The 15,482-nt window shown below is 39.8% G+C and overlaps 1 protein-coding gene across 2 annotated transcripts; it reads left to right on the top strand.

Moving 5' to 3' along the window:
* The first annotated feature begins 295 nt into the window (after positions 1-295).
* zc3h12b (zinc finger CCCH-type containing 12B) lies at positions 296-10,018 on the top strand. Of its 2 annotated transcripts, none has more exons than XM_046038934.1 (6): positions 296-490; positions 5,331-6,125; positions 6,262-6,401; positions 6,589-6,823; positions 7,952-8,058; positions 8,170-10,018. In XM_046038934.1, the coding sequence occupies exons 2-6, from the start codon at positions 5,494-5,496 to the stop codon at positions 9,594-9,596; spliced, it is 2,541 nt and encodes an 846-aa protein (XP_045894890.1). In that variant the 5' UTR covers positions 296-490; positions 5,331-5,493; the 3' UTR covers positions 9,597-10,018. The 2 variants fall into 2 exon arrangements, with proteins under 2 accessions (XP_045894890.1, XP_045894891.1); XM_046038935.1 differs by lacking the exon at positions 296-490 and adding an exon at positions 740-875.
* Positions 10,019-15,482: the final 5,464 nt, after the last annotated feature.

Genomic DNA, 15,482 nt, shown 5'->3' with positions numbered 1-15,482 from the left:
CATGACAGCACAGAATTTAGAAATCACTGTCTTGTTTTTGCATGTCCTAAATATACATAGTGTAGCTATTGTGGCCTCAAATACAATGAATCAATACTACATTTTATTACAGTCTACATCCATATTCATTTGAGTTCACAAGTTATTCCTCTTATGTACCCTAGTAAGAATCTATGACAAGTCTGTCCTTGCTTGTCTGCAAGGCTTCGTGTCCCTTATTTTCAGCATTCACACAGGTATGGGTTAATGAGTTGTGAAACTGTCGTTACAAGCCACAAAGAAAGCATCATAAAAGCCCTGCGTTGATGGAAGGTCTGACTAAGAGGCCAGGTGAAGGGAAGGGGGCGCAGAAATTTAAGTTTCTAACGACCCCGATGTCTTTTCAAAGCTTAGGTTACTTGTTTCCCTCGCGTTATCTGGCAACCCTGACCAAACTGCGACAGCGCCAATGGCAGCAAAACATAACTGTGAAGAGGATGACAGCAATAAGGTGAGATGAGCACCGTTTGAAGTGAACGATGGCAGCGATATACGTGCACATAATGTAGAGAATCATGTTGTGTTGCTGGGGTTTCACCCCCGTCTGAAATATTAAATGGTCGTCAACTTTGTTAAGTTACTATAGTATTCCGGCAAAAATGTTAGCACACGCACAGCAGCTAAAGCTAACTAGTGTTAGCTTCCGTTTAAGTTAGCCTGTGGAGCCACTGAGTTGGCTATTATCACCGTAGGTTAGCTAACTGCCTAGCTTTGCTAACGTTACCGTTAACTCGCGTTAAATAGAGACCGGGTTTGCCTGACAAGACTGGTAGTAAGCGTTAGCTTGCAGGAACAGCCAATCGTGCTCTAGCCATTGACCAACAAGATTAACCGAGGTAGGCCAGTCAGTTTATGTAGCTAAAATGTTGACTCTCCAACTGGCAAAGTAACGGTACATAGCTTGATAGCGGGTGCTAACCGCATCCCCGGGCCTAAGGGTGTCAAACCAGTTATCTCTCATCAAATCCAATCACAAAGGTGACGTCGTGTGCAGTAGTAATATCATAACGGAATTCGAAAAAGTGCATTATCAGTATGAAATCTCTTTAACTGTCATGCTTTAACCTTCCTCCATTTCATCCCTAATGTTATAAAAAAAAACGCTTCAGATTTTTGTATTGACGTGTCAACTATTTAGCTGAGAAATGCAATAACATAGTCCACCTAAGTTAATTCAACAGTTATGGTCACTGCCATTAGGGTCATTGCAGTGTTTTAATTTATGTGCACGTTCGTGTGGTTTGCTGTTAAGTAAAGACAAAACTGGCTTACCGGTCATATCAGAACACAGTACAATCTTTTCTCTTTGCCTATTGTTAGTATAACTGTTACCGCTACTAAAAGGAAACTGTCTTCAGTTTTTGCTTTGAAATAAGTGTAGTTTCCAACGCTAAAAATCCCTCTTTAGGGGATAAACCAAGCACTCAAAATGTGTACTTTAGGTTTTTGTTCAGCTTCATAAACCATTGAGATTATACCATATGACAGGGAAGGAAATCTTTTTATCAATGAGACATCTATCTGTATTGGTGAAGTGTTAGCTTGACACACTGGAACATTTTGGTGTTGGTGTTGTCTATGTTGTTGGGGTGGTGATGGAGCAGTGGTTATGACACATGCCTTTGGAGTGAGAGACCCTGGTTTGAATCCACTGAGAAACCAATGTGTACCTGAACAAGACACTTGAGACCCAGTTGCTCCAGAGGCGTGCGACCTCTGACATATATAGCAATTGTGACACATATAGCAATTGGAAGTCGCTTTGGATAAAAGCGTCAGCTAAATGAATAAATGTAATGTGTTCCCGTCTTTTGATATCTAAGATGGCTTGTGAACAAGTCCTCCAAAAATGTAGTGAAATGATAATCAGCCAGCGTTCAGTCTTATTATATCAGTAGACATGCCACCGGGTCTAAAATGAGATGGGAGCATAGTGTCATCATCTGATCAGTGTAAACAAGAAAAGGAGATCATATTGTTTTTGTTTGTTGGCGGGTTACTCCCATGGTTATGTTGAAGCATAATGATGACCAAAAATGTACCCTCTTAGTTTTGTTTGTGTATGTTTGTGTTTGTCATTCTTTCTAGGCCCAGACAATCTCCACTTGCCCTTATGGCAGACCACACTGATTATGTGTTGCAGTAGCCCCTGTTCCAAGAGTAGTTTCATAGTGATGGGTCTTGGGTCATGGGTAAAGGTGGTGGCCAGGCATGCTGAAAGTATATGTCAGAACTGTCTTTATGCAGAGTACTGCGAACTGTTTGTGCTGATTCGGTTTACAGACTTTGTGTTCAGACTGCAGAAGGAAGAGGTAGATCATTAATCTTTCACCTTAGTAATAATGACTTTCTTCTGTGTAATTATACAGAATATTAGCGTCGTAGATATCACAGTAACAGTTACATGCTTTTCTCTAATTGGTCTGTCTCATAAACAAACTGCTGGGTCATTTTTGTATTTTTAGATTTGTATATTGTTTTAATTTCAAGATATCTAACTAGACAAGTGGTTCATGCAACCAACGCTGACCATAGTGCATTTTATCCTTGCTTCATACTATGTAGGGTCAGCAACGCAGAAAGATGGCTTCAGAGACTTGCTTCACTTGTTGCTATGAAACAGAACTACACGAGCCTGTGCATGTGCAGAGATAGTCTGGAGGCCTCACTGAGTCTAAGCCTGTGAATCTGGAGGTGGCAGGGAAAGGATTGGAAGAGAGAAGAGAGAAGGACTGCTCCCTGAAACATGTACTGATGTGGTCATAAAATGTCTTACATGGCAGCGGGTTGTGTGAGTTTACTGCTGAGTGCCACAGCAGTGCCTCAACATCCCACTTTGCTCCGCTCATTGTTTTAAATGTTTAAACCTAGTACTGCCATTAAAAGGCAAGTATGCATTTGTAGCAATAGATTGACCCTCAAAATATCTATCACCCTTCAAGGTCTTCTATAAATATCAGTCTTGTGTATGACCCGACAAGGGTGTCGCCAGTGACATTGCTATTTCATTACATGAACTAATGTTGAAAGAGGAAATCTCAGATCATTTGTTTCATGCACGCATACCAAGTATCCAGATTGATCTGTCTTTTTCAATGGTCAGCGCTGATCGAGGTCTAAGTATTGTTATTTTTATTGCAAAATATGCTGCCTCAAGAGTTTTAGTGTAGAGTTGTAGTGTAGCTATAAGTGTTGTGCATTCACTGCCTGCCTGAAGAGAGATGATGAGCCGTGTTTGTGTTAGTCGTGACTGGTAAAAAGGAGTTAGCTGATGACAAGGCTGTGTTGCTAAGCAACCCACATCATGGGCTGCGCCTCTTGAAGCTCGAAGCCGGCTGTTTTCTGCTCTCTGCTATAGTGTAGTCCAGTGTTTCATTAATGCACTTGTTGTTAAGATTATTTGATTACCAATTTCCATATGTAAAAAATAAATTACACTTGGAGCTGTTGGTAGTGGTACATGTTTATCCCTGCAGGCTCCCTGAAGTCCTGCTCTGCTTTACCATAAAACAGCTTTGTTCCCTAAGGAATTACGTTCAGTTCAGATTGTCTGTCAGAGGGCCGGAGGTGCAGGGATTCACTGTTCAGCCCACACTTTGTCTCAGGTTATGTTCACGCACTCACCTGACGTGTGTCTGGCTCGATCATTGCTTGCGAGACCAGCAGTGCTCACAGAGGCGAGGATTGTTCTGCAGTACATGATCACGTTTTGTGCAGGAAGACTGGGGTTTTAATTTTAAAAGCAGTCAGCCGGAGAGACAGGGAAGTTGGGTCGTTGTTTGTTGTGATCTATATTTGTTCCATATTGCACCTACAAGCAGGATGAGATCATTGACACAGTTTCTTTTTTTCCTGTATGCACCTATTTGTTTGTTGTGAAAAAGTGCCAAAGTGAATTTATGTAATATTCACATGCTGATGCTGTCACCATCTAGCATTAGTAAAATATTCACAATTCAGTTCAGGTTTGTTGGTATGCAGTGAGAAATTTTCCAATAACAATTAGGACAGATAAGTTCACAAATGCATCAGTGCTGTAATGCTTTGCTAGAGTTTATTGAAGAATGTCCTGTTAGTTACAGCTAAGTAAATCATTGGTGGTACATTTGTAAGAATAAATAGTTTTGTAGGTATGACATTTAATATTTCAATTAGAAAAAGGTTGACAGTCAGACAAAAAATGTAGCCTGCAGTCTTGGCTGTCATTGCAGACTATTTAACCACCCAGTTTAACTAGAAATGTAACCGAAACAAAAGACTAGATCTGATTTTAGTTTTGGTGGTTTGTGGTTCACAAATGCCAAAACACAGTTGGACAGAGAGAACGTATATATGTCCATATTCAGATCAGTTCTTTCCCTACAGTGCTATGTTTTTTTGGTGACTTGTTTATCTGGGCAGGTGACTAATATGTTCCATTAGTCTGATTCATTTTGTCACTTGCCCCAGATAGCAGTGTTTCCCACAGGTTGAGAATTTACCACAGGTGGGATGGAGAGTGGGGTGGTGATGGAGAAGAAGACTCTGTCTACATTAAATCCTCTAAATGTTAAAATGCAGTTTTCCTGCAAATTCACAGTATAGTTCTTATTTACATATTTTTTTGTTTCTTTCCACTGAACAAGTTTAAAATAATCATGGTGAATAATTACACATTAACCAGCAGTCATTACCAAGAAGTGATTAAAAAAAACAAACTTGTTTTATAATTGTGTCATCATCTGACAAAATCAACCTAAATCCATGACCGCAGCTCTGCTTTTAAAATGATCAACCAAAGAGAAAATTAGAGGTAACCCAAGGATGTCTTCTTAACTTTACTGGCACTGTGGCACAGAGTCCCCAACCCTCAGTGCGCTTGTGTCATTGCTATGCAGAAGCTCTGTTTAACATTTACACACTCAAACACCAAGCTGGTGTTTTGAAGATTTACAAACAACAGGCCATTTTGGAAAAGCTCAGTTTTGGGGTTAGTTAGGACAGAGAGCTAAAACTGAGAGGAGAAAGATGTGTTTACAAATATAACTGGTTTACCATCTTATTTACTCAAAGCTGCAGTTAAGATCACAAAGAATTCACAACAGTTGCACTGGAAATGTTTCATTCTAGTAGACTCTTCTATCTTGCTACACTTTCAATTGCTTCTCCAGTCAGACTTTTGATTGTATAAAATAGGGAAATACAAACAAATTAAAGTCTATGCATAGGAACAGAGGTAAATTATTTGTTTCAAAATGATTAAAATTTTATTTTTTATTGAAACATCCCATTGTGTTTTTTCTATCTTTCAGGATTTAATAGTTTGATTTTGCCTGCCCACAGAGGGGAGACCGTGTTACTTGGGCTCTAAACAAAGAGCCTGTAGCGCTTTAGTCCGACATTGAGTATGATTCCCTGGTTGCAGTGGAGGTGAAGAGGCATGGGGTGGAAATCTGAGGTGTCAAGACGAACGTGATGACAGTATGGTCGATGGTGGAGAAGCTCAAAATGGAAAAACGCCCATGGAGGGAGGAGAACATTGACTCAAGTGAGGCCCAGCATGCCACTGACGATTCAGAGGATGGAAGCAGCTCAGAAAGTGAATCAGAAGAGCAGCAGTGCCACAGGGTTCAGGTGAGCGGCAGTAGGTGTAAAAAGAGGGAACCCTTGGCTGTCACAAAACCCCACCGACAGCTCTGTCGCTCTCCATGCCTTGACCGGCCCAGTTTTTCCCAGAGTAGCACTGTGCAAGATGTTCGTGAGGATGAGACCAGCGCGGGACCAGGGATAAAACATTCCAGTGACCGGGAGTACCAGACGAAGATGGAATTTGCTTTGAAGTTGGGCTATTCGGGAGAGCAGGTGGAGACGGTGCTCAACAAATTGGGGGCTGCTGCACTTATTAACGACGTTCTTGCTGAGTTGGTAAGGCTTGGAAACAAAGTGGAGCCTGAAATTCAACCTGGCAGCAGTACGGCCACATCAATATCGCGGTCCCCCTGTGTTAAAGAGACTGTTAGTCCAGAGGTGTCAGTGGAAGATGACCCTGTGGATACCTATGATAACCTCAGGCCCATCGTCATTGATGGCTCAAATGTGGCAATGAGGTAAGAAACTAACAAACATACACTCTTTTAATTGGTCTGTGCTTTATACAGAACACACTTACATTCTGAAACATTTGTCCTTCAATGGACGTCCCTTTGGTGAGGATGAAGTACACCACACTGTTTTCTTTTCTAGCCATGGAAACAAAGAGGTATTCTCTTGCCGTGGTATCCAACTTGCTGTTGAATGGTTCTTGGAGAAAGGACACAAAGACATCACTGTGTTTGTCCCAGCCTGGAGAAAGGAACAGTCGAGGCCTGACGCCCTCATCACAGGTAATAAAGCAATTTTTTTTAGGTAGTTGCTGTTTAAAGTTTTGTGTATGTTACTAAAGCATGGAGTTGTGGTGTTGTCATGGTTATCACATTGTGATATTGATTTTGGTTGTTTTTGATGGAATTATGATGAGCCATTTATGAAATGTTAACCAGCATTAAAATTTGCATGAAACATCTCTTTCAGATCAAGAAATATTACGCAAGCTGGAAAAAGAAAAGATCCTGGTTTTCACCCCATCTCGGCGAGTTCAGGGCAGGAGAGTGGTGTGCTATGATGATCGCTTCATAGTGAAGCTGGCTTATGATTCTGATGGAATTATTGTGTCAAATGACAACTACAGGGACTTGCAAAATGAGAAGCCAGAGTGGAAGAAGTTCATAGAGGAACGTCTCCTAATGTACTCATTTGTCAATGACAAGTAAGAAACCCGGATGCATTCTTATGGCAGCCAAACTATGTAAAAATGCACTATATGACTGTTTCACCCTGTGAGTATAGTCATAGATTTTGAGGATATGATCTTTGTTAAAACAAAAGAAGATACTACTACAGTACAAACAATGTTTATATTAGAGTTGGTTAGTAGTATAAATGGTTATTTATTCAAAACATTTTAAGACTATCTGTGACAAGGGCCCCATGAAATCCGTTTACATATTTGACAGATTATGTTTTATTTTTTCTGAATTCTTTGTTTTACAATTTAAGTACATTATGTCATCAGAGTGTCTGAATCATCAATCCATCCTCAATCGCTTATCCTGCGTACAGGGTCGCGGGGGGCTGGAGCCAATCCCAGCTTACATTGGGCGAAGGGCAGGGTACACCTTGGACAGGTCGCCAGTCCATCACACGCCACACATAGACAAACAACCACTCACGCTCACACCTATGGACAATTTCGGAGACACCAATTAACAAATTAAATGTCTTTGGACAGTGGGAGGAAGCCGGAGCACCCGGAGAGAACCCACACGGACACGGGGAGAACATGCAAACTCCACACAGAAAGGCCGGGGCAACCGGGGTTTGAACCCATGACCTTCATGACAGTGCTAACCACTACACCGCACAATGAATACATTGTTGCAGTACATTTAGGTACTATTGTGAATTGTCCTCAATGGCCTCTGTATTCTGCTGAACGCACCAGGCTAATAAGTGGATCTGACAGAGGCTGCTGAGCCCTGCTCTTGCTGAAATACAGAGAGTAGAGGAGAGAAGCTGTGCACGTAAATGACCAAAAGGACCATAGCAGCATTTATAATGTTAGGAAATCCCCTAATTTTTATAAATAGCATCAAAATTTTTTCCAGATTCCACGATATTCTGTGTTTTACAGTTGATTAAATTTTTATTGTCAAATTCTGTGATTCCGTCTGTGTTTTTCGCATTGCGGAAAACACAGGGCCCTTTGTCACATAACCTATTTAGTCATTCTATTATGACCTTTGCTAATTAGAAAGTCTGGGAGACCACTCTTTATGCTGGAAATAATAAAGCTGACATTTAATAATGAAACATTTTGAATGACTTTTGTGAATAGGTTTATGCCGCCTGATGATCCATTGGGAAGACATGGTCCAAGCTTAGAAAATTTCCTCCGCAAGCGTCCTGTTGTTCCAGAGCACAAGAAACAACCATGCCCCTATGGTAAGGTCCTTAAATGTCGTTTCAAAGCAATGTCTGAATAATGTTGCGTTTTTGTCAGCATAATTTAAGTGTTTAATTGTCTTGACTTGATTTACTCTTTCTTTAAACAAGGGAAAAAGTGCACATATGGACACAAATGCAAGTACTATCATCCAGAGCGCGTCAACCAGCCTCAGCGGTCGGTGGCTGATGAACTTCGGGCCTTTGCCAAATTGTCTGCAGTGAAGACGATGAGCGAGGGGGCTTTAGTTAAATGTGGTACTGGTCCAGCAACTGTCAAGGGGGACAGCAACTCTGAGGCCAAACGTGTGGGACCCAAACGTCAGTCTGACCCCAGTATTCGCTCTGTGGCCTGTGAACCTCCAGAGGCACTGTCCGTTATGAGGAAGTCTGAGACAAATTCAGTGCCTTCCCTTGTGTCCGCTCTCAGTGTGCCCACCATGCAGCCTCCCAAGAGCCACGCAGCTGGGGCCTTGAACACACGATCAGCCAGCAGCCCAGTTCCAGGTTCTATGCAGTTCGCACACAGTTCTCTGGAGCACATGTCTAGTGTACAGTACCCTCCTATCTTAGTTACTAATAGTCATGGCGCCTCTGTTACATACAGTGAACAGTTCCCAAAGTATGACTCAGTTAGCGACCATGGCTATTATTCACTGCACAGTGATTTTTCAAATATGAGCATGAGCAGCATGCATAATGTCGACAGTTTCTGTAGCATGGAGCACGAGCATGGTGTGTATCAGAGAAATCCCAGCCACTGCCCTGAGTCCTGCCTCAGCCATTCAAACAGTGACTCGTTCTCCTCTTATGGGGACCTCTACCCAAGCTCTGTGGACAGTAGCTTAGAGGAGAGCATGAAGGGGCAGCAGCAGTCTCCCGCACAGGGTAGGATGCAGACTTTCTCCCATGGGTTTCGTCATGAAGCACTGACCAGGGTACAGAGTTATGGACCAGAGGAACCCAAGCAGGGCCCCCGAAAGCAGTCTGGAGCTCATCTAGCGCCACATATCCAGCATGTTGCAGTGGGAGCAAGGTCCAGCTGTCCTGGAGACTATCCCCTAACTCAGAATGTCCTCCCACCTTTATCCTCACAGCCCACACGGTCTCTTGGTATGACTCGTATGGACAGCATATCGGATTCAAGGCTATATGATAGCAACCCAATGAGACAGAGGCGACCTCCACTGTGCCGTGAGCAGCATGCAAGCTGGGACCCTTTGCCTTGTGGTAATGAGTCCTATGGGTATCATTCATATCCATTGAGTAACAGCCTGATGCCATGTTGTGAGCGGGTGATGGTGCGCAGCATGCCAGACAAAATGGAGCAAATCTGGAACTCTCCATGGGAGATGCCATCTGCAGCTGAACACCAAGAGCGGTATGTCATCCCAGACCACCAGTATCAAACATATCGGAACCTTTGTAACATCTTCCCTGCTTATGTAGTCCACTCAGTAATGGAGAAGAACCCTCATTTGACAGATCCACAACAACTTGCAGCTGTCATTGTTACAAAACTGAGGTCATGCCATTGAGCAGTTAATCTTGTTAAACATTCAAAAGTGGTATGATAAGGGAAATACAGATTTTGATTGCAAAGATAGGCACTTGTTAAATGTTGCTAAAGCTGCAACATCTGCCCTCAGGAGTTTCTTCACTAAAATGACAGAATCAGCATAGAGTAAGTTTGTCTAATAAGTTTATCTCAAATTGTAAGCTGTTTCGAATATGAAAGCTACGTTTTTATATGGAGTGTGGTGCAGTTTATATGAGGTAACACCTTATTAGAAATCTGGTTCATAACACATTCATACTACCTGAGCAGGAGCTGCATAGCAGCTTTGTACCATATCCATGATTAACTGAACATTTGTTCATCATTAATTCTAGAAATATATATTGAATAGTCAGCTAACATTTGGCAGGACTGTTCAATGTCCCTTAGATCAATTTGAATGTGTTCTGATTAAAATGATATAAAAATGATGTATGGCTGCCCAAAGTGTCAAAACTAAACAAATACGTAATTATAAAAATAACAATCTCAGGAATAAATTGTGTAAAATATATAAATAAAACAATAATCTGTGAAACAATTAAGACATTTTGTAAAGTATTTTTAGCTACTCAACTCACTGTTATGAAATGCAGTTTCATCATTCTTTATTTTTATAGTTTTATAGAAGTTTTTATTTTATTCCATACTGGTGTTTTTCCCAATGACACCACATTTCCTGCTACTAGTAACATAATGTCACTTGTCATGACAGTGGTTTTGTCACCGCTCTCAGACCTTACAGCCAGTCACAGGCCCCACCCTCTCCGAAGCAAGCAAGCTTAATAACTGCCACCAGATTTAGCCAGTTAGCACCTGTTAGCTACAGCAACAGGCATACTGGGCCCTCATGTGAGGAGGGCCCACAAAGATACTAAAATGAATAGCCGTGGATGCGGGGAGGGGCACCATAAATAATTCCTATGCACTGGGGCTGGGCGACTAATCAAATTTTATATTCAATAACGATTTTGGCTTGCAACGATCATGAAACAAGATAATCGAGACTGTGCCGCATTCTGTTGCTCTCAATTTGTCTTGTGTTACAAATCCAGTGCACCCCTTTCCTTTACAGCGGTGCACTCTCACACCTTCGTAAAAGCCCAAACTCGCTGTTAGAAAGTCCGTGGCCAGTTCAGTCCATTACCTCAACAAGTCGGAATACTGCCATTATCACAATGTGAATTAAAAAATATTTTTATTTAATTATTTTACAAATTGTGGGTTTATGTAATTAATTTATATATTTTACATATTTTATTCATTTTTAGTTTCATAATTCCTTTTTTATCTAATTAATATTGATTACTTTGGGGTTCCATAATTGTGATGGCCAGCTGGATAACCATCATCATTTAAACCCAACTTTAACAAGAATCCTAACTAATGTAGCTAGCTTGTGTAATACCTTTTGTGAGTCGATGGGCACTAAGTGGATCAATAAACAGGTTAGCTACATAGCAACACAGTCAAGATAGGAAGTTATAACTCAGTAACCTCTCCCACATTTGCCTTATTAAATCTGACAGAAGAGTACACACATTTGTACACCATGTAGCTTTTTATGAAGATCTTGTTCAGGCCCTGTGAATGTGTTATGAAAGGCATTTAAAGTGTTTCTGGTGCAGTGAAACTATAAATAACCTTGCGTATGTCTGCCTCTGCTGTAAATAATTCTTGTGACTTGTTTGTGCATTTATTTTGAAGATAAGAAAGAGGGAGGTAGGTACATACCTCACAGCATGAACTATGACATTTAATGGCCTTATATCTGAGTGACCTCACGCTTAAGTCATTGTCTGATTGGTTTCAATGAAAGTCTTAGTCATTGAAGCCTCCTATTTTCAAATGTAAAGCACTATCTCAGTATCTAGAGAGATATATTTTCTCAGCCTCACTTAACAAAGCTACTATTTTGGTAGAATTTGACAGTGCACAAAGCAAGCCAAAAAAGAGATTTGACTTGTATACCTGTGCACATATCTATGTACATATTATCACATAAAAAGCCATTATGTCAAAGTCATTTATAAGCTGCTAAATAATGCCAAAAAAAGATAGAATTTATATACTGTCAGAATTCTACATAACTTTACATTTTGGTTCACAGAATCGATTGGATTATAGTATAAACTAACATTATGTTTGGATAATTTCCTATGGTGTACTGTATAGTTACCTTTCTGATTTTATTGGATGCTACGTCCAGGATTTTCCTATTTATATATTTGTCAAATTTTGTTGTACTGATTCTTTTCAATGTGAAAATATTCAAAGTATCTTTGTTTCAAACAGTAGCTCTAATGGACTCTTTCAAGTTGTCAGTGGAGCAGTTTGTTTTCAGGAGCAGGTTCATTTTGTTGGACTACTTTAACATAACTTTAGTCTGATTCCAAGTTTTCGTCAGTGACCTGAGTCCTGATGCATGAATGAGAAATGAGAAACCTAGTTTCTTTTATCAGTTTAAGGCATTAAAAGAAACTTGGTTTATACAGGTACCATCACTCTAGCAGTAATCCAACAGGATTAAATGTATGGCCATGCATCATTGCATCTGGAATAATTACATCCAAAGTCCAGTCTATGCTGAACAAACCTAGTGATTTCCCTATTGTTAATATAAACAGTAAGTCAGTAGTTTAATTTAAACACATGCACCCAGTAAAACTATCCAATGATAGAGCCCATCCTCTTGCTTTACTGTCAGTCCAAATGCTCCAGTCAAAAAAATGTTATCATGGCACTGTCCTATTAACACGTTTCTTGGATACCATATCGGATACTCTTAAAATATGACTTAACTTGGTTCAAAATGTGGAGGGGGGAGGGGAGAAATCTGCTTTCTGACAAAATACGTGTAAACTGTGGTTTTACAGAAATCAGACTATTGCAGTGCATCTAAACAAGTTTCATGCCTTAACTTGATTTTTGACAGTCACCTGGTTTCTTATGTACATGTAAACGGAGGAAAGCTTTGAGAATTAATTTCAGTGGGCTGTGATGTGACTTAAGGAAAAGTTGTAGAAATCTTAAGTGTTTGCACAAGGAATTCTGCAACAGACTATTTACCCTATGTTGCATTTGTCAGATAAAATGCTAAGAATACAGCTGTAACAGTTAGGTCTGGGAGTGAGTTAAATATTGGACTCATTTTGTGTTATCTTATAGGATGAGGTTTCAATAATTGTGTAGTTAAAAAAAAAAAAAAAAAAAAAAAAAAGTGAATGCTAGAAAGCATGTTGAAATTTGCTGTATGGCTTGGGGGCTGAATTGCATATACATGCAGCCAGTCTCCTAGGATCATGGAAGGGTTTGGCTGTGCCTTGCAGCACATTGCTCTCAGGATGCTTTCAATTTTCTAATTTCTCTTGCCCTGCCAAAAACCAGTGGTTACTGGCAAGAGTACTTTGATCTAGCAGTGATATATTTTGTGAAAATCCTACATGTAACATGTAGTAACTTTTAAGGTTAGTTATGTACAGTTATAATGTAGAGATGGAATTGCAAAACTTTGTACTGTTTGTGTATATCCTTGTTATGCACCTGGGTTAATAGGGTGGCTTTACGTGATTCAGCTTTAGTCAGATGAAGCGATGTTTGTGTCCATTAAGGTGTGAAGTTCCAAAGCAGCCAAAGACAGAAATGGGCTTTAAAATCTGCTTAAAGACCATTTGTTTGTCCATATTTTTATAATATGCTGATTGTCTGACAGTTTTTGAGACAGTGATCTTGATTCGACCTTTACATTACATTTGGGGCCTAAGGATGCTAATGTTGGATGCTAATCATGACAATTGGTATGGCCCCCAGGTCCATCAGATCTCTTATTTACTTATGGGGCACATTAGCATCAGTTTTGCTAAGCATATTCATGCTCCTGTGAGGATTAACTCCCTTGATTGTAAGGATCCATTGCCTTTTCTCTCCCCCCACACCCTCAGGACACAGTGCTACATTCAGCCTACAATTGCAGTGAGGTTGTAACATGTAAAGCCAACCCTAATAGCAAGATCATGCTTTGAGCGCATTTAAAGGGAAATGCCACTTAATTTCAGGATTCATGTATGTCACCCCTTTGGCTTACTATTACTGTAGATTGCATGACAGGGCATTACAAATTTGCAGTATTTTATCACATGCCTCTGAAGGAGATAAGTCCACCTAATGTTAAATATCAGATTTGTGTTAAGATTCATTGTGAGTCAAATGACAAAAATTGATTAGGGCACAGATTATTGTTATGGTGTTTTATTAATAAATAATGAAAAACACAGGGAAGTGATGTTGAGCTCAAACACAAAGTCCAGAAAGTTTGACTGCCACTTGTAGGAAATCAGAGCGGCATCAGACTATGTTTTGATAACATCACAGACCCGAATATTTGTCCTTTTAATTTAGGAAAGTGGTCATGATTACAAAGACAAATGGCGTGAATTTTTAAACTGAGTGGTATTACTCTTTAACAGGGCTAACTATGTGAGCCTGACTTTCTCATTGGTGGTGCTTAAAAATATATATATATATATATATATATATATTTCTTTATAATGTTTAGGTACAACAGTGGTATATGAACAGACATAAAGAAAAAAAAACATTTGAATGTGTTTTGCCCAAATGAATTTTTGGGCTTTGCTGACTTTGTTTTTTCATGAAAAAAGACTAGGCCACTTTAGGCCAGCTGTCTGTTCATGAGAAGGTGAAACAAACTGCCTAAATGTTTCTTCATGTGAAACAATCAGATTGCAAGGCTGCTGTCAAGGTTGTTTCTGGCATTTGGCTAAAAGTTTGCGTGCAATCCTTTTTCTTTTAAATAGTTTAATTGTCATAGGTCCCAAAAAAAAGACTGAAGGTACTGTATGCTTTGATAAAAGAAACAACTCTAAAATTTCAACAATTGCTGATGGATATACCAAATCAAGAGCACTAGTGTTTTGACTTCAGTATGCTAATGTGGTTAATATGGTATCCTTTTATGTTTCTTTTTGTGATAGTGAGATCCTTCTTTAACCTGAACACTGGAATAGTCAATTGCCCTGATGAACTCGGAGTACGTTTACTTAGGTGTGTTAAGGAATTAGTAACTGTAATGTGTGCCACAATGCAAATCTACCAAAATGAAAATGGTCAAGGTTCATTATAGTGATTTGTTTTCATTGTGGGAATTATCCTTGACATCTATGGCAGCTGAAGCAGTTAATGATAAAATAGATGTTGTAAACAGTACAGTACATTAATGTCAAATCAGTTTAAACTCAGACAGATGTTTTTATTTTGTCATTAAGAGACTGTTACTCTATGGTTTGATAAAGATGTGCACACATTTCATTTTAACTGCTGATTTTGCACACAAGCTTGTGTGCTAGTGTTCCTGGCACAATGCCACATTGCTAGCACTTCTCTGTATTAGATAAAATGCACTGAATGTGTGTATAATTCTGAAATAGTATTGATGGTAGCTGCCCTTAAGTTTAGACTCTGCTTTCACCGATTCTGTCTGGACATTTTCCCCCACGAACCTTAGAGATATTTACAATTTAGTCCCTGTTCCTAAGACTACTTCCAGAAAGATTCTGTTTTCACTGGGCGATAGATTATTTCCAGTCCAAAAATAAAACTCTCACTATCACTACAAACGACTTTCAGTGTATCAATCCAGTATTTTACTGCTTTGCCAAAAGGTTAAACCTAGAGCCAGGATGGTTGTTCACAGTCCCCACCTTCCCTCTGAGCGCCGCAAACAACTAAGCCACAAATGTCTAGAATTGACTTTTGCTTGTTGATACAAATTGTATCTATACCTTGAATGTAACAAAATATGAAATGTATAATATGAAAATAGTTTTATTTAAATAAAGGGGGAAAA

The sequence above is a fragment of the Micropterus dolomieu genome, linkage group LG23 (genome assembly GCF_021292245.1).
Source record: "Micropterus dolomieu isolate WLL.071019.BEF.003 ecotype Adirondacks linkage group LG23, ASM2129224v1, whole genome shotgun sequence".
In the NCBI taxonomy this organism is placed as follows: Eukaryota; Metazoa; Chordata; class Actinopteri; order Centrarchiformes; family Centrarchidae; genus Micropterus; species Micropterus dolomieu.
Note: the sequence above shows the minus strand (reverse complement) of the source record. Positions and strands in the feature narration are given on the sequence as shown.